We start from the raw sequence: 25,018 nt of genomic DNA on the forward strand, positions 1-25,018 counted from the left end.
GATCGTTGTTGTGAAACTGGCGTTCGCTGCTCGTATACATAACCTTCTATAATGGTCACGTGATCACAACAACCAATAAATAATTGTCCTTTCTGGAGCCTCTAGGCACTACTTTACATACATTTTGTGTAATACAAAGAAAAACAACGTCGCTAAAAATGTCCTTTCTACATGTAAAGTAGGAGCTATAAATTCTATTCGATATACATAATAAAATAAGTTCAACAAGAAATCTGTTATAAAACGGACACACACAATCCATGGCATAGTTAAACCGAACAATAATGCAAACACATAAGACTTACGCTACACATTCAAGTTCCAAAACATTTCGTCAAATAAAACATAATTAAATGACAATACTGCGATGAAATAACATTTAACTATCAATTATAAATATTTGAAGACACGGACAGTGTTATTTCGATCATATCAATTGTAAAACAACAATGTATATGTCACATGACATTTTTCAACGTAAGAAAGATGGCGGGCGCCCAATTTACAACACATGTGATAATGCTGAAATAAGTAAATTACATTCGTAATATGGTAGATAATGACGAAAAACTGACCTATAACATCTTAGTATCACTGTCCCTTACTGTCTGTTCAACAATACCTCACTATATCGTCTAGTAACACAAAAACAGCATTTGTTTACAAAATAATGTCAAAGTGCAATGTGTATTGCACCAATAACTGAAGTAAACTATAAGATAATGAAATAACATGAAAAATAAAACATTTCTAATAAATTTACAACTGGATGCTACTTTACAACACTAAAAACAACACTCCACCATCAGCCTGTGATTAATACGAAATATTCTAAAGTCCACCCCCATACATATTACAATATTATGTAAATAAAGGATTGGACTTTACAAGTAGTATTTGTAATACATTTAAAAAAAAATTAAGTTGCTAAAGCCCTTTAAAACGAATTTTCATCAGAAAAAATACCCCATTTTCTTGAAAAAGATTTGAAAAGAGAAAAGGTCTAATACTTTTTTGGCATATCATTCAATTGAAAATTATGTTGATATCAAATTAAACATTTTCTTTGTTATCATACCCTCCCTTGAAAATCGGTATGGTATATAGTGATCGGGATGTGCGTCCGTCCGTCTGTTACGCTTTGGGGTACCCATCTCTTATCCTCAACTCATCCTATTCCACTAAATGAAATTCAATGAAACTTTCATAGAATGTTTGTTACATGGTGCCATTGTGCACTTCCTATTTTAATTTTGTATCGGATACATATTTTTGGCTTATCGAGCAAAACATTAACATGGTAAGTCTATCTGTAATATTGGAGGGTACCCATCTCTTATCCACAACATCTCCTATACCACTAAACGAAATTTAAATCTTTCAGAGATTCTTTTTTACACAATGCAGTTATGCAGCACCTATTTTACGTTTTGATCTGACACTAATTTCGGGTCTCCCAGAGCGAAAAATGAACTTTGCCATGATAACAGTATGGGAGACAGGGTATTATTTAGTGAGCTCATTACTCAACGTATCTCTCGTTAGATTCTTGCATACGAAATCATGAAGCATTAATGCAAACAATTACATGTATAACGATTGAAAAAAGTACTAGACATTACATTTTAATGACACAATCATCAAAATCAACTCTCAATTTCCGTATTTGTATATATTTTACTGTATATGTACAAAAATTTCTGGTGTTGACCTATCTACAATAAATCGAGGGATAATGCGCCTTTTTCCGTAACCGTTTTAATGTGAATTTGGAAGGCCCTCACGGTTGCATATTTTTTTTCAAATCCTTTATGGTTATTTCTTTCAACTACCCACACTCTATCCTTATAGTCAACATGAAGACCCCAAGGTTGTAATACTGGGTTTATAGATGAGAGAATGTGAGTAATGAATTGAACATCTTTATCTAGTAAATGAACGAAATCATTATTCACATCCGCGACTAATATGTTTCCCAGAGAATCACTGTCAATTCCACGCGGAGCGAATGGATCTTTGCAACTTGATGGTAAACGTCCATTATATCTCCCTCGAAATTTTCCGTTCTTCTCCAGAACAATTACCATGTTTTCAATGTCTGACACACAGATATCAGAGGTCAATTTGTTTTCACATACAAAACGCGGTTTAGAAAAGAGCACTTTTCCTTGCTCATCTTGCCTAAATTCCTGTTGCTGACCATCTTGATTGAGTTTGACAACTTTGGCAAACAACTTTTCTGACTTTGCACTTGGATAAGGGATTAAACAAATTAAATATTCACCATTCTTTGTACAAAAAATTCCCCACATCTCGTAATCTTGAAATTTCTTTAGCTTTCTTGTAATTATGTTTAGCTTGTTCCTAGTGCTGTCATGTATCAAAATTTGTTTTTCAACAAGCGTACTGTCTCCGTCCGAGAAAACGAGATGGCCGCTTGGTGCTAATGTTAGCCCTTGTGGTTCTGTGAGTGTGTCAATATCTACAGATGGGAACTCTACACGCTCCTTTTTAGAAACATGAGTATATAAAAAAATATTCTTGCAATCTCCAGATAAATATATACCATCAATATTCTCAGTGTATACAATGTGAAAATTGTGATTCTGACGACTTTTGAATTGTATCAAACATTCAGGAATTTCAAGTAATCCTCGTGAAGTTCTAACGAAACTAGAAGTTGATTGTGTTAAAATATCTTGTGTGTTCGAGCTCGATTTGGAGGAAATTATTTTTGATCTTTGTTTGCTAGGGAAGGCCGATGGTGTCGGTGGAATAGGAGGAAGCACAGTTTTGGCACTTCCTAGCTTTTCAACCCTTTTTGTTGAGGCGACTTTTTTATAATCTATAGGACCTTTCTTTACACTTTGAATTTTTTTGCAAAAAACCGGATTTTTCTTGAGTGTAAGTTTCCCAAACAGATCTTGGACACATTTTGGATCAATATTTGAATGATCAAAATATAGTAATTCTATTTCTTCTGGCAATTTGCTATCCTGGTATTTGGGCTGACGGAAATAGAACTCTATGGGATCCAGGGTTTCCAATTCTTCTTCGTAAGACATAATGTTTTGTTCAAGACGGTTATGTCTTTCCAAAAGCTCTTCATTTCCATTATTAAACTGCTTTTCAGCTTTGTCTATCTCTGAAATACAATGTTTAAGATTCTTCAAAACACATACTTGCAAGTCATTGGCTTGCTTTCTAATATTATTCCTCTGCTCGTTGAAGAATTCATCCTGTTTTATTACTTTTTCCATTTTTATTTTTTGTGCTTTCATTGCCTTTATTTCATTTGAGAATCTTTTTTGTGCAACTCTGTAGAATTGACATAGACCTGTTGAATTGTGATCTCGGTGTGAGTCAGTTTTACATCTTGAACAAATTGGCTTTTTACAGTCATGACAAACTTGATCACAGTCATTTGAACTATGATGTTGACAAGGGTAAAACCTTGCAGAAAATTCAAAACAGCACTGAGCTTCATTAAAGTTTTGACTAAGAATTGTTTTATAACACTGCAAGCAGATACACCGAAAACACCTGCTGCATTTATATGTTCCCATACATTCCTTGCAGTTGTTGCAAAATCTGTTCTTATTCCCATCTCTATTTAAAAAATCAAAATCTTTATGTTATGAATCACACAGGAAAAATATGCTATGAAATAATGAGCCTTGCTTGTATTATATCAAATTTTATAACCAGATTTTAAGTTGATTGGATAAGCGTATATATTTTTTACGGTTACGCAGCACAGTTAAGGTTACAGTAAGGAGGTGGTGCCTATTTTATACGGGAAATGTTTACTATGACGTCACACAAAATATAAGGTCTTCAAAATACTACAAAATAAAATTGTTTGCTATTTCAAACTGCTGGATAGCTGTAGACTACATAAAACTTATAATTACAAAAGGTTTTTCGTTTTTTAAATCCCACACAATATATAAACAATGTACCGATCGCGATGCACTTGTCAATGTGACGTCATCTCGCAAAAATGAAATAGTTTGTACACAGAGGCTGATCAGGTCATATTTTGTACAATGAAAAATGTTCTCAAAATATTATTTACAGTTAAATAAAAGGCCGTTAACTTGGATGCAATGTCTATTTTAATATTTATTCATAAACTGTTCGTATATTCTCCATGCAAGGGATATTGTTATGTGTTTGTATGCAGATTCATTGAAAAAGTAATAGAAGGGTCCTAATAAATCGATTTATTGCAAGGGCATACCCTCAATGTATCTTGCCAAGTTTTGAGACATAAACTCAAAAAGCATTAAAGACAGATGATACAAACAAAAACTGGATGCCTGGATTGGTATATATTTGACCTTCTTTCATTGCAAATGATGCAAATAATAAATTTCTAAATTATAAAAAAAAATTGTAAACCTTCTGTGATGTTCAAAAGTCTGCCCCTCTGAAAACATCCTTATTAATCTATACAAATATTTCTCACTTCAAATTCCATTTTAGTGTAAATTTGATTAAAAAATTAAAAACTACGCGGTGCAAGTTAATAATTTTACTCATTCAAACATGTTGTTATTTTCAAATTCTTAGACAAAAGTCCATAAGATATTTGAAAGGTGCTGCGAACCTCATGAAATCTTGCAAATAAATTAATTATAGCTATATTCAACCTGCCGTCCAACAAATTTAATTTTAGCAATTAAAAAAATAAAATCTATATAGGTTCGCAGCACTTTTCACAAACTTCATAAAGGGTTGAAAGGTATTATGAATTAAACTAAGATTTTTAACTTGGTTATGCCCTTGCAATATTGGAATTTATAGATGACATCTAAACTGCAAGTATAATTGCTAAAATTATGTGACTTTGAAAACACGTGACAAGTCTAACTAAAACATTTTAAATGTCCACAATATGTAGATTTGAACCACATTACATTCTTTTGATATCAGTGAAGTTTTAAAAAGAATCGCCCATCCTTATAAAGTATGTATATTTAATCTTTAAAAAATGCCAATATTTCCGTTTGTAACCTTATTTGTACTGCGTAGCATTTATTAAAATTATTTATGACTGATGCTATTCAAGGCATCGCATATTTTAAAACTCACTGATTCAAATGAAAACAATTGTGATATATATTTAGACTTTTATTTTTATATCCACTAAATTATTTTCTTCATCTTATGAAAACCGATTGTTATTACCATTTAATTTACAATAATTTTGTTATTGTCCGTTTTTTAAACAGGAAAAATATGATTTTGGAGACCAGGTCTTCCAACAATTTATTGGAATTCCCATGGGTACCAATTGTGCCCACTTATTAGCAGACCTTTTTGTGTTCAAATAAAGCAGAATGTGTCCAAACTTTTACGTGCGAAAAGAAGAAAACACTTGCTGTGGCTTTTAACTTGACATTTAGATATATCCCTTCCCTATTATCCAGAGATGATCAGGGGAACACAGAAAAAATCCATTTCCACTGTATAACCGGTATTGCCCCAACCCACAGGAATCACTGATCATCGGGCCGCATATTTCACAGTTTTTGAAAACCATCTTTGCTTATCATAAATGGTTGATTATTACCGAAGAACGTATTTCAAAGCGTAAATTCATTTTTAGAATAAGCCGCCTAAGAATGTTTGTCAGTTTGTGTGTGAGAGTGTGCTTGAGGGTTGGTGTTGACGATGTGTGTGAAACCTTTAACAGTTTGCTTTTCCAGATCCATTTTTTATGTACGTACGATAACATTGAACCATTTTCTTCTCTTGAACTTTCTTCACGTTGATATCTTTCTGCAATCAATTAAACTAAAATAAATTTATAGAAAAAGTAATGTCAGTCACTCACGCAAATTGTCAAATTTCTTCAAAAACTGAGCTACGTCTATGCCCTGTTTGATGTGGTATTTTATAAAGAAAAATGATAAAAATAATTATGGGACGCATTTGAAGTGAAGCAGAATGATTGCTGAAAAAAAGATGTGCAACATGTACTATGTGTCACTATGACGCTTATTGTTGAGAAAGTTCTTAGCTATGTTAAGGAAGGTCAGAGTTCACATTCCTTGTATATTGTATTGTAAGTTTAACTGTGACGTCATTGAAATTTAACAAGCCACAAAAATTAATTGACGACATGATCATGCGTAAAAAACAACTTGAATTTATTTATTGTATCGATTATTTATAAAATCTTGTAAGATCGTAATACATGATAGCAATACAGTCGAGTAATAGAATACAGCCTTTCTTCAAATATGACGTCATCAGCCTTGACATGACGCAGCACTGGTGATCCAGAGGACTATATTCACTGGTTTGATAATTACAAAAATGCTTAAATAAATGTAATACCATTGCTAATTTTTCAACCTAATCATTAAAACTAAAAGAAAATAATCTATTAAATACAATGTGTATAGAATATGAATTTATCTAATAGATTGAAGCTGCATAGGGATAGGGAATGTAGAGAATAGCGCTAAAACGATGAGCGTATTCGTGATTTACATCAAAAGTGCAAGGGCATAGACTATTTTGTTATCTGAAATTTGGAATATTTATTGCTGATATAGTGTATATTTTGAAAAGTGCTGGGAGCTGAACCTGGTCTGCATAACATTATTTTTATTTACAACCGAATTTAAGCGAGGTGGAAATTTATAGCTATTATAAGCATTTTTGGAAAAATTTGAAGTACTTCGCAAACAGCACTGACTAGCTCCCAGCACTTTTTGGGTAGAGGAAATAAACTTCTTTTAATGTGTATCATTTTTTTTTCTTGAAAAACAAGCGTATGCCCTTGCACTATCCCCATTTCCTAGATTCGGCTTTACAATTCTATTTTTATACAAGTCACGTGACCAACAGCTGATACGTGCGATATAACTGGTAATAACTACGGCCCAGTCCTATCCATTGTTGATAGCTATATTACATTTTCCACAAGTATTCAGTTGCTTTGTTACAATTTTTTAAAAGAAGTAATACATATTTAAATGGTGCAAAGGTCACATTATCCATATCGTTCCTTACCAAAGCCAAGTTGTAAGAACGTTGTTCGAAAAGTTCGTGGACGATGTCAATCTTCTTTATATCATTACTTACTATAAAATTAAAATATGCTAAAAATAAAATGTGTAAAATATTTATTTTGTTGATGAGTGAAGTTTCCTTCTATTCGATTTAACATAAATCAATTTACTTCATTTTAAAATCAGCAAGTTTTGTATCCGCGGAGCACCCTCAGGGTATATGTATACCCCCTCCGAACATGTTTGGCATTAAAAAATTATCCTCTGAGACCTGTAGTCTATTATTTAAAAAACCTTGTGAAAAATGGACTCCGAGATAACGAACAGTATTCCAGTTAGTCCAATTAACTATACAAAATAGGAGCAGAGAAAACAAGGACCTCCGAAACATTCATTAATACATTTACGGGTCTATTGGTATTTCAGCCCTTAACAAGTCACCGTTAACACTTTTTAAAGCTATATACAGCGTATCGGAGCTGACAAAACTACGAAATTAAGTATAAATTTGCCTGTGTTTGTAATTTAATTTCTTATTTAATGTACATATATTTAAATCCAAAACACAAGTAACTGTGTAAAACTTAGCTTTTAACTCATGTATTTGTACATTATAATAGTCTTTGATACATAAATACATTCACAACCTATAGTGTTATAAATGATTTTACAATTATTTATATAACCATGTACACAAACACAATTTTGCCTTTTTAAAAATTTGCCTAGTCAATTCCTATTTGATAGATTATACTATCTTTTTTATTTGCTAAGTTTTAAATTTGCCCACTTGTGATACAGATATTTATTACATATGAACTATCTTATAAAAATCACCAGCTTCTAACTGTGTAATTTTCGTTATGACAGTATGTTAAGGAGTTACCTCTTAACTTTTTTATGTCTTTTTCAGTTTCTTCAACTTTCGTCACTGCTCTTTGGTCAACGTGTTTTAAAATTTTTTTCAATATTCCGTATTCTCCAACTCCAAGTTTTCCATCTTTCTCCAGTTGATTGAAATCATCAAAGACAGATGTATCTTGATATCTTGGTCCTTCATACACTAGCTTTAGAAACTGTTTCCATTTCTGGAATGTTCTATTATCATCCACTTTTTCGCCAAGAAAGTCACTTTGAAGGTCGGACAGAAGCGATCTATGGAGTTTTTCAGGAGATGATGACGATGATGATGATGAAGTAGCCATTTAACACTTTAAAACAAAAATTAAATTTATATAATATTGGTAATATCTTTCAGTTATAGTTAAACTGTATGATGATTTTCAATTAAGAAAAAATTTATGTAAAATACATGTATCGACAAATGCTTCTGACTTGTTTGTATACTTTCTTGTTTAAAGTGTGCACATCTGAATCTCATATGTGAATCATCGCATAGTGAATCATACGAAAATGACTTCAAATGAATTGCATATGAAAAAAGTTAAGTGTTTTTCAAGGATATGAGAATCATATGAAAGGGATATCATTTATAAATCATATGAATCAGATATGTGTGTTCTCTTACAATAAAATCACAAGTGAATACACGCTCTTGTACTGTACACATTGAAAATCATGTATTTCTTCTTTAGATGAAAATTCTTTACATTCTTATGATCGATGGAATATCTCTAAATATCTGATAATGCTTGAACAATTTTTTTCACCAAGATAGAGAAATTACTAATTTTACACAGTGTACACTTTAAGAAAGTATACAAACAAGTCAGAAGCATTTGTCGATACATGTTTTTTTCATATTCTTAACTGAATACAAATCATTAAAATCTCAGCAAAATTATTAAGTAGATAAACATGTACATGAATACATGTACAAATGAGTAACATTATTTGAAAATGTATTTTTTAAAAAATACTGTATAACGTGAAAATGTCGGAAGCAAAATTAATTATCTGCACAAACATTTGTGATGTGCTCTCTATTGTAAATTTATTTTAAATCAAGTGATAAACGTGATGACTTTGACTTTTCTATCGTCAACGTTCCTTACTTATGTAGCAGTATACCTTCATCACCTGATTACGGAGTTTATATATCTCAGTTGTTTTGATACGCAAAAGCATGCTCTGCTTATGAAAAATTTCTAAAACGAAGTAAGTTGTTGAAAAAAGTCCATGAAACAATAATATCAGCAGTCTCGTTTAAAGACATCATTTCGTAAGTTCTATGGTCGATACAATGACCTTGTCAGCAAATACAATTTATCATTGAGTCAAATGCTGACGTTTTTCATACTAATTGTTAGTCCATTACTTATATATAAAATACACTGAATTGTTGCATATTCCCATCAATTTCCGATCATGACAAGGAGGACACAGCTGATGTGACCGGATGGCAGGGGATGCTCATTCCTCCATGGCACATGATCCCACCTCTGTTTTTTGGAGGTCGTGTTTGCTCTGCTCCTATTGAGTATTGTTTTATGGACTTTTGATTTTGATCACTGTTCGTTATTACCGGCTGCTAGGAGGCGGTCGGTTATTTGATATGAAAGTTTGAAGTATTCGTGCGTTTCTGCGGAGTTAAAACAATTTGAATAAAATATTTGTGGCAGAGTGAAATTTGAAAATATTTTAATCAATTTATTATTTTTATTTAATTCAACATTTTCATGATATAAAAAACATTTGAACCATGAATTTGTTGAATATGAATATATTTAAACTATTATGAGTTATTTTCTAAATAATACATCATTCATGTGAATATTTTTAACTTACATTACAAAAGTTAAACAATACAAAATAAGAGCAGAACAAACAGAGACCTCCGAAACATTAGAAGTGGGATGAGATGCCATGGAGGAGCGAGCAACCTCTGCTGACCTGTCACACCCGCCGTGTGTTCCTTGTAATGATCGGGAAAAAACTGGAAAATCCGTCGTCAATTTAATATATAAATAATGGACTAGCAATTAGCATGAAAAAATGTCAGTCAGCAAATTATTGTAATAAATGAAAAAAAATTAAAAATATGCTCTTGAAAATTTAAAAATAGAAATATGAATACATTTAATTATTTTTAGATTTTTAATATAAATCCTTTCTATCTGTCATATTTTTAGCACTCCGTACAAACAGGAAAAATCGTAACCTTTTTTTTTTCATTTTTCGCTGCCCCCCCCCCCCTTCTGAAACAAGACGTAGAATTTAGAGTTTTTTTTATATATAATTTACAATACAGTTTTACTCATCATATATTATAAATTTGGCAATGAAATAGCCTATTGTTGTATTTGTATAATTTGCTAAAGTATACTTAACTTGAAAAGTGCCACGAAATTGAGAGCATTATAAAATGAATACATAAATTACTTCGGTAAGACCACACATTAAATAAAAACAAGAGGTGTTTGTGAAACACTGATGCCCCCGTATGGCAACATAGCAAAGATTAAACTTTTCTCAACTGCAAATTTAACTCGGTACCAAAAGTAGGGTATTCCTACTGGACTTTTACGAGAAGCGCTGACTTTCATAATCGACGCTTACTTTTACACAGGTAAAATGTACGGGAGCTCGTTTTTAATATAAATATTGAAATAAACAGTTGATAATAAAATACAACAATTTGGTCATTTTTAAAAAGATTTATTGATTGATTTTGTATTGTTTAACGTCACTCTCGAGAATTTTTCACTCATATGGAGACGCCACCACTTGCCGGTGGAGAGCTGCAAATTTTTGTCCTATACTCGGCACTTAGGGCAAATGAGCAGGGAGTGATCTTTTCCTGCCAGCACCTACTGCGACACGGGGTCTCGGGTTATACGGTCTCATCCGAAGGACCGGTCTCCACGTCCCACAGTGGGATTCGAACCCGCGACGTAAGAATTGACTCCTTATTTCGCGACTCTAGAGTAGACGCTCTATATATACAACCACTGCGTCAAGTGGGCGACTCCATTTTTAAAAAGAAAATATTACGTTGTTCGGAAAAGGAATTCCCCAAAAAGTACACGAGCTAGATAACATTAGTTAACTCTTAATTAAGTAAAGTTACTGTATATTGTAAATTTTTTTTTAAGTTTTGACTAAAGTAAATTAAAACATTTTTACTATAAATTTCAAAAAATTATCTTAATATTCTACAGCCATTTTTCTGATTTTTCTAGCAAATTAAAGTTAACTATAATATAGACAATATTTGTTATAGTTGCAACCGCCCGTTTTAAAACCCCTACACATCCACAAATTGTTATTTTAGCTCTCTATAACACATGTAAAATTCATATTGTATACCATGTTAGCGCTTTTAATACATTTTTTACATATTGAATTTTTCTTTGGCTAGATTATACGTAGGAGTAAAATGAAATTGACTAAATAATCCATGAATTCACCCTATCTGTTGATTATTTTAAACACGTTGATATAGTCTTGTTTGTAGTCATACCGGTATTAATTTTCCTATTCTGATGTTTTGTTCGGGACAAAACTGCAAATTATTCACTACATTAAATTTTCATGACAAGAGAATTTTGGGTTGTGTATTTTTTCTTACTAGATTAGAACCCCCCCCCCTTGGAAAAAAAATCGGGATCCGTGCGAGTTCATATATTATATGAATTATTATAATTTTAACCAAAATGTGCATACAATGACGCATGATCAGGAACACATGGTATTGTTAATTACGCATGCACGACCCTTGTGTTTTGAATGATCACACAAGCAGTAGCCTTTTCTATTATTTCAATATCTTAAAAATTGAAAACTTAATATTGACTGTTTCATGACTTTCCAGATTAAACAATACTTTATCAATACTGTAAATACAGTAACAATATTAATTCCCCCTATTTTCTAATTTCCGGATGAATGCCTTTTTCTAGGTGACAGAATTTATCCAAACGGACATCCAATCCAGGCACGTAGCATCGTTTTTGAAATTGGGGGGGGGCAGCTTGAGATCTGAGATAATTTTTTTTTGACTTACCGGAAAAAGTTGAAAAGCAAAATAAGTTAATAAAAAAAATTGCCCAAACTTGAAAATCCTTCTTCGGTGTGTGTGGGGGGGGGGGGGGGGGGGGGGGGGGGGTTAGGAGAGGCAAGCATTTTTCAATGCCAACTTCTTTAAGTAACAATTTTTCTTTACATTCAATATTACATTTCCACATAATCGACTTCCTGTAGTATCAAGTGTGTGTGTGTGTGTGTGGGGGGGGGGGGGCGGGAACCATCCTTTCCAATATCTAAAGTAATGTTGGGAAAAAAGTGCCCCCCTCCGGTTGCTACGTGCCTGCAATCATAACCCTTTTCACTATACAACAGATACACAGTCGGGGTGTTATTGATATAAGGAAATTGTCAGATATTGCATGAATAGCCTGATTTTAGAAGACATATGTACGGTAGAGCGAACAATTTGTAAAATCAAAATGTATATATTTGAGTAGTGTGTGGAGAAAACGTAGATATAAATTACGACGAGTTTTTTATATTGTATATGGCCTCATTTATAGAAGAAATAAAAATAAAACATTTTATTACAATTTTTTCTTCAATCAATATAAAGAGTATAAGATTGAAATATTTTTAAGTTATTTTTTCTTAAATTGGTATAATTTATAGCTTCATTTATTTGAAGTACTAGTTACTGTACTTTTAGAATTTTCAATCATTTTTTGGTAATATGTGTTTTGTTAACTGGAAATCACTTTTTTCATAAAGAAATCCCAATCAATATATGATCACGTCTCTATTTGAGGGAACAAATTCTTATACTGGACGTAAAGAACATGCAATCATTCAATCATACACTAATTTTCATCGCGTGGTCGTCAATTTTAAAGTCATCTTCGATCTTACTTTTATTTTGGATTTAATTATATCCACAGAATAAATGAATATTATCAATTCTGTGCCTCCTTACATAAGGCAGGTTTAAATATAAATGTAAGCGTCGATTGTAAAAGTCAGCGTTTCTCGTAAAAGTCCACTGGAAATATAAAGTAGGAGAATGCTAAAGTTTTATCATAAGTATAGAAATCCTCGATGTCAATGTTATTGGTATCCAATGAAAGGTCTTGCCACAAATATACATGTGTTAAGTATGAAAGTCCTAGCCCTAACCGGTCAGAAGTAATGGTCAAGGTTAAATATTTTAAAAAGTAGGTCAAACTCCAAAGTCAATTCAAAGGTCTTGCTATCAAATGAAAGATTTTGTCACAAGGCTTATATGTAAGATTTTGTCACAAGGCTTATATGTAAAGTAAGAAAGCAGTAGCTCCAACTCTTTAAAGGTAATGGTCAAGGTTTGCTTTTTAAAAGAAGGTCAAACTGCATGGTCAAAGGGCCAACGTTCTTGAAATCCGATGAAGCTCCTTCTCACAAGGATTAAATAATTGAAGCATGAGATCACTAGCCCTTAGCGTTCAAAAGTTATAGCAAAGGTTGACGTTTTTACATAAGTACGAAAATTTCAAAGGTCAAGGTCATTGGTAAACAACACTCTAAAAGTTATAGTCAAGGTTTGTTTTTATTATTAGATCAAATTCCAAACCAAGGTCAAGGGGTCAAAATTCCTGATATCCAATGAAAGGTCTTCTCATAAGAATTGCGTATGTGAAGAATGAAGGCCCTATTATTACCGTTCAAAAGTTATGGCAGAGTTTTTTCAAGAGTACGTAAATCTCCTAGGTTTAGGTCAAAAGGTCAAGGTTGTTGGTATCCCATGAGCAAAAACAACAAAAAAAATACATATATGAAGTATAAATTTGCTGGTTTCCACTGTTCAAAAGATATGGCCAAAGTAAAAGTTTCGATATTTTGTAGGGATGGGTATCGCCAAAAATTTCGTATCGCGATATATCACGATTTTTTCCCCAAAATATCCCGATAATATCGTGATATTTTTACAAGCAATTTTACAATGATTTTTAATGAACTTTTATTATTTTTCTCAAAAATATGCTAGAAAAACCAAAATTTCAATTTTTTTGAATTTTTTTTCTACATAGAATTAATCATGTTTGGATGGTAAGATGCTGTTCTTTTCACCTTTACAACATTTTTTAGATTTTCTATAAATGTAATTTGAACATAATGATTTAACATATAAATGAATAATTAATGGACTTTATAATATGTATACCTAAATACCGGTATTTAGGTCTCCGTTTCACGATACGTATCACGCAACAAAAGATCGCGATATACCGGTATACAGGTCAAATTTGGTGGTACCTAAAGAAAGGTCTTGTCACAAGGAATACACCTGTGAGATATGAAAGTCATAGCTCCACTAAATCAAAAGTTATGGGCAAGGTTAATGTTTTAACGAACACAGATAGACAGCTATACAGATGGACATACGGACACTACACAAACAATATACCCCCGAAACTTTGTTTTCAGGGGCATAAAAGATCATCTGGTGTTACATTACATGAAATTTATCCTACATGTAATAAAACGTGATTTCTATTTAAAGCAGTAGCACTTTTTAGAAAGTAGAAGGTATATGTTTATAGAAATAATCTATAACTAAAGTTTTTAATTGAACTAGGGTATACTCGTGTGGAATTTAAATCTGTGCATGACCTCCATTCAGTATAACACATCTGCATTTATCACCTGACTTTCAAATACGATTACCAAAGTGGATTCAATATAGAGTGGGTTATACAATGTTCTTTCTTTAAATAGTAAGGTCATCTAGTAATTCAATACTTAACAAAAATAAATAGGCCTTTAAACATTTAAAAGGTATCTATATGTGCACGTTTTATTTCCATTGATTCCTTATGCCTTAAGAGTGTTGTGTTGATAGAACACTTACTGGAATCCACTGTGCATTTTATCTTTGTCTGTATGGGTTTTGGAATCAAATATATATACATGTATTTGGTAATTCAAATTCATTGTAGTAGTTAGAAATAATAAAATATTCAAAACTGACATGATTAAAACCCCAGTTCCTCAGTCAAGTTTTAAAATACAATTTATAAAATAAGCCATACAAACAAAGATAATGTTGTAACCTTTGTAAGCAGGGTCCAGTACATACTGACCGTGTAATCTATTTCTTATTCACTTCTGTATTTCTCAACACAGAAGAAATGTAGGCTTTTATTTCGCCCCTCAACATATATCTGATATATTTAATCCATTCTGACAACATGCAAAGGTAGAGTAGAGTTATAATTTTTGAAATTTTTATTCCTTGGGGTAGGATAGGGCTGCAATGTGGAACTCAAATTTAACATTGAAAGACAAAGGAAAAAAAAAACTTTGAAAAACTTTCTCTCATGAATCATTGGGCCAGAAAAGCTGAAATGTATATGAAAGCATCTTGGGATAGTGTACAGTCTAATTTGTCCAAAACATGGGGATGGTATTACAAGGCAAATCTGTTAAATCATTGTCATGTTTATAGAAATCCTCGAGAAATTTTCACTCATATGGAGAGTACATATATAAATAAATAACAAAGCAATCACAATAACTGAACACATAGTATAATTGACAATACCATACACAATTCAACATATTATGTAATATAAAGAAACACACAGAGCAGAAATCATCATAAAAAACTCTTAATTACACAGTATAATGCAATGTAAAACGAATGGTACAAAAGCATACAGTAAGCAGAATGCGTATTTCAGAACTAAAAAGTGTCAAAGATGGGGACAACATCCGCCACCGATCAAAGACTTTCAGGTTTACATCCGTCCCATCCACATTCAAAACATCGGCTTATGAATAAGGAATCAATCCATTGTCATACTAATAGATCTTGAATACTGAGTATGTAATTTATGTAACAAAAATACTTTGGATGATGAATTTCATTCTGTACCCGTACGAGGGTTGTTCGAAAAGCTCGTAGGCTTCTGTCATATCTTTCTTATTTGACCTCATACTGTATGTCCTTTAATAGAAATATTTTAACAATGCATTTAAATGATCTGTATAGATTCTTTTTAAATATTACGATTTATTCTAAACTAATCAAGATTTTAGAAATGCAAAGATCAGGTCAGAGAGCAATTTAGTAAGTTACAAACACAACACCAAAAAGTGGCTGTAGTCATTTCAAATTAAGAATTGTTCAATGATTTGAATCCAAATTATGGTTTAATATTTTGCTTCGTTGATAAAAAATCAACTTGAGAAGATATCTAGGTAGTCATCATTGAAATCTACAAAAACTATAACGTTTTAGAACGCCACGGATCTGCATATAACAATGCAATTTTGTATTTTACTCAAGAAAAATCCTGAATAAATTCATAAAATATATTCGAGCTATGGAAAAATACGTCACAAGCTAGTTGTGTATGTGTGGACGAATAGTACAGGCAGTATATCGGATGAGGTTGATCTGTGAAGAAACGGTTTAACTGTAAAAATCTTAACAAAATCTTTAAAAAATTGGAACGTAAAGGAAAGACAAAGGCGCTTCAGAGTTGCTTATCTCTTGAAAGCAGAGTTAAGTAATAAAAGAAATTAAAACCATAACAAAGGAAACTATGCATCGAGAACAATTGTTACAAAATAAATATCAAGTATTAGAACAAATGTTTTTAATGAGTGGGTATTAGATAATACTTTATAAAATGTATAGGGATAATATTTTTTTTTATTCTTGACGCTATGTTTTCACATTACATGCCGTTTAGTGTTCTCGGACTCCGCGGATATAGAACAGGTTGATTTTAAATTGAAGTTTATTGTCTATAATTATTGCTGTTTTTGAGGTCGATACAATGATTTAGCCCTCCGAGGAGTACAATATTTACCGAGCCTGAAGGGGTAGTTGAATATTTTAATTCGAAGATGGCTAAATCAATTTGTTAACCGAAAAAAACAGCAATAATTGTTTTATTATATGATTCACTGATTAAATGATTCAGCTCATTACTTGTTTGCATTGTATTAAAGTCCTAGCCAAATACAAGAGAGAACCAGAATTAAAATGTAAATAAATATTACCCGGTCGTATCAATTTGAAATGTTTTTAAAATCTATTTAAATTAGTTGCCATGAAAGAAGATATAATGTCAATTTTTTTATAGGATAGATTTTGAAAGGAAGTAGTAATGTCAGGGAAAACAGCTGACAGCTATGGCAGGAACGAAAAACAGAGTATATATATATATATATATATATGTATATATTGTAAAGAGAGTGTAAAGCTCTGAAAGTGTAACAGCTACATATATATATGCCACTTAATTGAAAATAATAAAACATGGCCTTTTAGGATCGAATATTCTTAATGTTAATTTGCAGCTTACCTTGCAACGGAGTAAAACCAGGAAGTTAATCTTTATAGAAAGTGTTTATAGCAACAGAACATGTGATAAGACGTCACAATAATAATTCACATCAAGGTACAGAAAGTACTGAACCAGAGAGACATTTAAATACGTAATATACATGTTCTTGTTCGTTCCACTCAAACGAACATAAAAACTGTACGAAATGTTATGAAATTCGTATAGTAGGATGTGATGCACTCTGAAAGTGCAATTGCAATAATTTGCAAATTTATTTCACATATCATTTTCTTTTTCGAATGTCGTCAGGTATGTATCTCCATTCTACAAAATAGAAAATAATAATTTTTCAACAAAATATACATCTATACAATATTCAAAACTTAGCAATGGGCGAGTGGGCGGGACTTAGATGTATAAGACTGCTGAAAACAGAGCCCTCGAATGGCTTTCCCTATACAAAATTTCTTTCACCCTTGCTGAAAATTTGAGTTCTGGTTTTGATTTCCTCTTGTAAACGTATTTTTTCTTTCACAAATCAAATTGAATATAATTTCACAAATAACACATATTTGAATGCTCTTGAAACTTTCACAATGTTGTCTGGATTGTCTTTGGCTTGAATTGATATATTTTTAAAAAGGTGAATTCTTAATTCAATATAACCACATAACTTTAAATTGCTGGTCCCGAGGTGTCAGTCAGGGCTGCCGTACTCTGTCGTACTCTTTTTCACACATGTAACTACAACACCAATGCAAGCCTCTCCCTTTCACCCTGGACTGGCTATTGACAATGTTATTAGCTGTAGTAGCCCGTCCAAGACCTGTTAAGTACAAAACGGGACGAAACCCCGAGGAAACAGAACCCTGGGGGAATATTTTATTAGGCGGAAAATAAGTAACGTCAGGTGCCTGTGGTAATTATGTTTAAGAATTAATGACAGGTACATAGCTACTGAGGAAATAATCTTTTCAATAATATTGTATAATATAGCTAGAAGAAAAGAGATATGTGACTCCTTTTTTCAATAGTTTATCTATATATATACTACATTCGTGTAATAATCTAACATAGACGATTCAGCGTGAAATTATTGTTAACAAACCCACGTGGAGCACAAATGATTTACAATGGTTGACTGGAAGTGACAGGCCTTCTCTTCAAAATAAGCAAGGTAACTCACGCTGTGTGATTAGCCTATCTTTTATTGTCACCCTTATCTTTTATTATGTCGCCTCCCTATGCAGGCATGCTTTAGATATCGTAATATGATACATGTTATGGTCGGGTCTTATCGAACGAACTGATACTCTATATTTACCATGATTACATGCCTAGAAGAAATTATTTGAGGAATTATCATGCCGAGTTTGTGGATACATTTATACTGTTGTCCCGTAAAATCAAGGACAAGTTGTCTCGCATGAATAATAATCATCACTGCGTTCTGAAATTTTCACTTCTTCTTAGCACATATTTGCTGAATACATATAGCAAATTTCAAATAGATATATGCATAAATAAAGGAATAATGAGATTTTATATTATGTATTGTATCGCCTTACGGCGCACGGATGATAACGTCAAAGTGCCTAAAACAGCGTCAGGTACCTCAAGTTTTATTTTTGCACTAAAACTAAAGTTGAATAAGTCCCACTTACATTTCAAAATTTCATTGAAACACATACTTAAGTCTCCATAAAAAATTGAGGAACCAATCTGCCACAAATGTACGATTTTGTGATGATTTATTGGTAAAATACGGACAATATTCCAACATCATTCAAGTAAAAGAATCTTATATCGACGCGGTCAATATTGACAGCGTCTTTAGCTACGAGTATTACAGTTGTAAATTTGTCTGCATGTCTTGTACTACCTCGGGACTCGATCAAGAAAGACTTTACTCAAAAATCTTCCGACTCATTCATATACTAAAGATTTGGCATTTTTGAGGGGGGGTTTATTTCTTACAATTCATTTAAAATTTTATACGGCGTTATTACACCATCTAAATCATAGCGAACTGATCTCTTGTGTTACGTTACCAAACGTCACCATTTTTCGTGTGTTGTGTTTACCATTTTCCAATTTCAAATGTTCAGGAAACTCAAAAATTCACCAAATGCATTGAAAATTTTAAGAAGACAACAAAATAAGCTGTGGAATTGAATAAGGATATTTTTTACCCTAATCTTAAATATTTAAATCTTTTGTTTCAAATCAATACTCCTGTATTCTCTTATAAAACCTTCGTTTTTTGACCGTGCGCCGTAGGGCCTTACCCTGTGCACATTCAAGCATTATAAAATCTATATTTTTGTGTATTTTTTATCCAAAACATTATAATTAACTTAAATATGATAGATAAACATTCACTGAAAATATCAACTTATTACGTCCATTATTTTTCGAGAAAAACGCTTTGTCCACGATTTTACGGGACAACCCTCGTACTTAAGAAGGGAAACAGTAATGTGGCATTTACTACAACTTTCTACAAACTACAGATGACTTTACATTTATTTCAATGTTTTTTCAGTTAACAATAGTTATTTCCATCATTGTCTCCGCTTATCCCAGTGCACCAAAGCGGCTGTCATATCTGCTTAATATTTGGATATTTCACTGACTTGGAACGATACGAGTTAAGTTAACAACTGATCTGTATGACATATATTTTCCATTATCAACATTCCATATGTTTCTGTAGTAATGACCCACTATCACCTGCATATAGTGTTTATATATCTAAACTGATTCCATACTTAAGAGCATGCTTTGAGTATGATCAAAGTTTAAATTGAGGCAGACTACTTACAGATAACATGGATAAGTTGGTGTTGGTGTTAAAGTGATTTCAAAAGCATCTCTCAAGATCAGCATTTAGTAGATTCTATGGTAGTTATAATGGTCTTGTTTTTTTAATACAACCTATCTTTGGTTTGTATTGTGACTGACATATTTCATATCAATTGTTCGGCCATTGTTTTATAGTTACACTATATATATGACTACGGATTGTTCCATCTACACGATAAATACATAAGGCACACCGGCTGACACGGCGGATTTGACTTGACGATAGGGGATTCCTAATCCTCCTAAGAACCTGATTCTACCTCCCGAGGTCCTGTTTTTCTGACCTGTTCTCAGCTTTGTATTGCTTATTGAATTTTTTTATTTAGACAGAGCATTGCAAAAGATACACAGTAGGGTTAGCAAATGAGCTACCACCCCTCATTACTACTCATGAAACCATCAAAAGCAGAAAGGGAAGAACTGTGGATTAACATATATATGTTAAAAGTTAAAGAACTTTTAGAAATTTCAAAATATTTTTATAAAAAACTCAAAATCAAAAGCAATATAAAGTCTGATCTATCAATCCCGAGATAAATATACTAGCTTGCCATTAGTCATTTAAACACTTAATTTGCTAACTTCACACTACGTTAGCCCAAAACTTTCCTGAATCTATATTTACATGTATTAGAATATTTCAAAGTTTCTACATGAAAAGAAAATGTTTTCTAACATGTACTAAGTAACTGAAATCTAGCATTAATGATAAATTGACACCTTCAATATACAGGATGCTTTCATTTTAATTTGTGAAGCGTATCCGTGCTGTTGAGAAGTTTTTGATGAGTTTTCCTTGTTTTCCCCATGTAAACCTTGAAAATTCCATTTCACAGATTTTGAAAAATATTTTCCTTATTATCAGAAAAAATATTTATTCCGCAATAAATCAAAACTAATCATTTTTCTCTAATTCAGCTCAAATCACTATTTTTGTTAAATTTAAATATAAATCATAGATGATCATCAAGTACATGCATCATGGCTTTCCTATTTTATTACTTGTGGATTGAGGTATTTTATCATTGTTTCCTCAACTGTGATTAGTATTTAAACTGAAGGTTCCTCTCTATATTTTTACAGCTTTTATATATCAATGGGAGGAAAGGGTTCCCGCTCCGAAAGATGCTGTTAACGTTATGGTGTCGTCAGCCACTATTTCTTTTCACCTTTGTAGAGGTATGCTTCTTTAAATTAAGATATCATCGTGTTTTTCAAATGTTTTTTATGTAGATTATGGGCTTTATAACATTTGAATTTTTTATTTGTGACTTTAGAGAAGTTTGGGGGGGGGGTGAAATCATCAATAATATCTCAATCTTATGAGAGTTGAGAAATTGTCTTAAGGTTCATTTTGACTCTAAAGTCTTAAATTGTAAAAAAAAAAAATTATGCATGTAAGCAAAACAAGATCTTTTAAGTAATTCATTGGACTCATTGTCCCCTTACAATAAAAAAACCCGGAAGGATAATGCATGTATTAATATAGTTTTTTTTGGAAAAAGATCCTTTTAAATGTTTCTTATATTTCAATAAATTATGTAAACGTGTTTTTTCTTCAAATAGGAAAAACTAATTTAGAACAAAAATGTCTATAATTCAAATTTTCTGCAATATTAAGAATATAAAAGTTGAAATACTTGAGTTTATATGCAAAATAATTTACTTTCTTATTTACAATTTTACTTTTTCTGATTTTAACCCCCACCCCCCCTCCACCCCCTAAAAAAATACACATGTAAATGATATTAAATGCATCTAAGTATATATGTCTTTTTCAAACTAAAATACAAAATTCATATAAAACTTAATCAAAATCTGCTTTTTTATTTTTATTGTGTATTTAAAAAATTTAACTCTATAAATAGCATTTATTTACATTCTTAATAGTTATGTAAGTGTTCAGGACACCTCTCGCTTCTGATGAAACATTTTTACAACCAGGGGGGTCAGGAAAATGACGGTGACCCATGTGACGATTATTACAGTGCTTGTGATCACCGCTTTATTATCTGTCTGGACAAAGCCAATGGGTAAGATGAAATTGTAGAATGCTTGAAAGAACTTAAAATGTCATTTGTCCTTTTTTTATTTAAAAAAAAATCATAAAGCAGAAGCGGTTTCGGACGGTCGCCTATTTCATATGGGTTCTCTAATATCGATTCTCATTAGCACTCTTTCAAATGCAAAACCTATACTCTGCCTGTGAAAGTATTTGTTATACATGTACAGTTCCGCGCTCTTTTAAAGCTCGCATGGGTTTTCGCACAAATTAAGGTCACATTCTTCTTCGAAAATAAGGCCAGCATTTTTTTATTTTTAGGTTTACAAACCCGCCGCTCAAGTTTTTGAATTTTCAGAAAAAAAATAAAATTGAGAAAAAAGGAATTTTTTCTTTCCGATGTCAAATTTGAGTCGGGATCGAGATTTCAAATTTACGAACTCGTACTTCCGGTTTTAGATGAACATGGCGGGTAATGAAGGTAGATTTGCAAAGTTAGCTTTGTTTAATGTTAATCTTTATCGATAGGAGTGCCATTCAAAACGTTTCACAAGTTCAGAGCACAAATAAAATGCTGACGACTTTATTGCACAATGACATGCTGGTGAGATAATTATGTATCCGTATTCAAAAGTGTCTGTAAATTATTTTCCTCCCACAGGTTTAAAACTGTCCATGGTAGCTTTTGTCAGAGACATTCCTTAAGTTTCTGTTATAGCTTACAGTCTTATAAGCATCATTCTTCAAAAAGGGTGGCTTATGCATCAGATGTAATGAATAAAACTATGGGAAAAGTTAAGTCCATTTGAGGAAGAAATAAACAATAGCCTAAAGAAATAAAATACTTCAACTGTTAAAAACAAGTATTATATACAAATATATACAGGTATGTAGTATCGTTTGTGGCAGCCAGAAAAATTATTTTACACTTAATTAAAAAAAAAATTACCCTACTCCCCAATACTCCCTGTCTGTTTTATGAAAGGAATTATTATTTTAGGTCTAAAGTATATTTTAGAACAATTTCTACACATTTACCAAAACATATTAAAAACAAAAATGAAGATATATTGAAAGAGTTTTGAAAAATTGATTTTTTTTAAATATCTGTATTTTGTTCAACATAACAAAATATATATATATCACTGGCCCCAACTGGTAGATGATGCAATAAACAAAGGTTCTATTTTCCCCTTTATAATCCTTATACATCCAGTGGCATGGAGCCTGTTAGGAAAACATAAAAAAAGAAGATAAATTATTGTATAAAAGTCGATAACTTGTCCAAAAAAAAATTTTTTATTTTTTTTTTATTTCCTCCTCCTACGGGACTTTTTCATTCTGATGTTCGTAAACCTAAAAATAAAAAAATGCTGGCCTAACTAACATTATCGAACTTCATTACGACGACACAATGTTAATATGTATTTAATATCTCATTTCGTCTAACGTACGCATGTCTTTTAAAACATTAAGTAAAGGGGACTTTGCCAATCAATGGTATGTTACATCTGCAGTATGATTCTACCACAGGTATCTACAAATTGAAATAATCGAGCTTTCTTTTATGCTATTTAGTTGATATTTTCAAACGGACTTCTTGAAAAAGAGTATTTTTCTATGCACTTTGCTCACTTACCACACTCGTTTTGGTTTTGTGGAAATGTAGCATTGAAAAAAGACAATCATGCATTTTTAAATATTGCGGTGGGACATATCTTTCATGATGCTAGATTTCAGAAAGTAACTCTGAAAAAATGCAAACTTTTTAATATCAGAAGCAGTCGAACGGGTGAAAAATACTGTTATCGTCTTGCACTTTAGAGTTATGTTAAGGTAGGATTCTTCTCTGGTTTCTGACTAGATAAAACATTCAAAGTATATTTCCTTATATGTCTTATATATTTAGATGTAAGGGATTTAAAAGACCATATGTTTCTTTCCTCATCACAATTGTACAACTTAAAATAGAAATGGTAAACTGTGTTTGAAAACTAGCAAGGACTATATTTTTGGCGGAATGGTGGCGTATGAAAATATCTGCTTTTCTGCCTCTTAAAATTATAATAGAGCGATGAATTTAGTTATAATTTTTATACAATCAAAGACTTGAAGAAATTTTCAAATGTAAGTTACATTAATAATAAGGGACTAAACTTTAAAATATATAAATTAAATATGATTTTTCAAACAAGCTAGAATTATGTTAGCTTTTAAACGCTTCCAATCAAAGTACAGATTAGAGCTAAAAATCCATAAAAAAGTATTTTTTCTCTCATAGTAACTTTTTGAAATAGAAGTAGGCATCACATGATTTGCAACAGTATTTTTTTATTCTAAATGTGATGGAAAAAGATAATGACCTTGACCTGACCTTGCCTCTCATATAAAACGGTCAAATTTAATTTCACTGATACTATCACTTACTGATATATTGTCTTCTTGACTCTGTGAAAATTTCATTGATTTTTAAATACAAGAAATATGAGAAGAATCCTACCTTAATACAGGTTACATGGGGTTGCATTGTTTCTGTGTCTAATCAAGGCAGAGGACATTTATCAGCCAAGATTATATCAAAGTTCTACCTATCATTATGTAAGAATTATGTTTTAAATAACTGAAACGAAATTAGAGCTAAGTTTAACAATCATTTTTAAGGTATATATTGTTGCCTCGTTACACAATTGCGTATTGTATCATTTGACGTTAATTTGTGCGGAAAAAAAACATGCGAGTTTAAAAAGTGTGCGAGGTTGTATATTGGTAGCACGTTGTACAAGTTATTAAATTTCATAAATACGTTTCTATATATGTTCTTTCACTGTATTGTAGACCTTATAATAATATCGACAGTTGCCCAT

The 25,018-nt window shown here is 31.9% G+C and overlaps 1 protein-coding gene across 1 annotated transcript; it reads right to left on the bottom strand.

Annotated features, from left to right (window-relative positions):
* Positions 1 to 1,715: 1,715 nt before the first annotated feature.
* Positions 1,716 to 8,233, bottom strand: LOC134250029 (uncharacterized). The gene is made up of 3 exons (XM_062732365.1): positions 7,915 to 8,233; positions 2,889 to 3,145; positions 1,716 to 2,507 (listed from the first exon to the last, which is right to left on the bottom strand). Exons 1-3 carry the CDS (start codon positions 8,231 to 8,233, stop codon positions 1,716 to 1,718), a joined length of 1,368 nt encoding a protein of 455 aa, XP_062588349.1.
* Positions 8,234 to 25,018: the final 16,785 nt, after the last annotated feature.

Source organism: Saccostrea cucullata, unplaced genomic scaffold (assembly GCF_032062105.1).
Source record: "Saccostrea cucullata isolate Sc308-1 unplaced genomic scaffold, CSIRO_AGI_Scuc_v1 ctg5499, whole genome shotgun sequence".
NCBI lineage: Eukaryota > Metazoa > Mollusca > Bivalvia > Ostreida > Ostreidae > Saccostrea > Saccostrea cuccullata.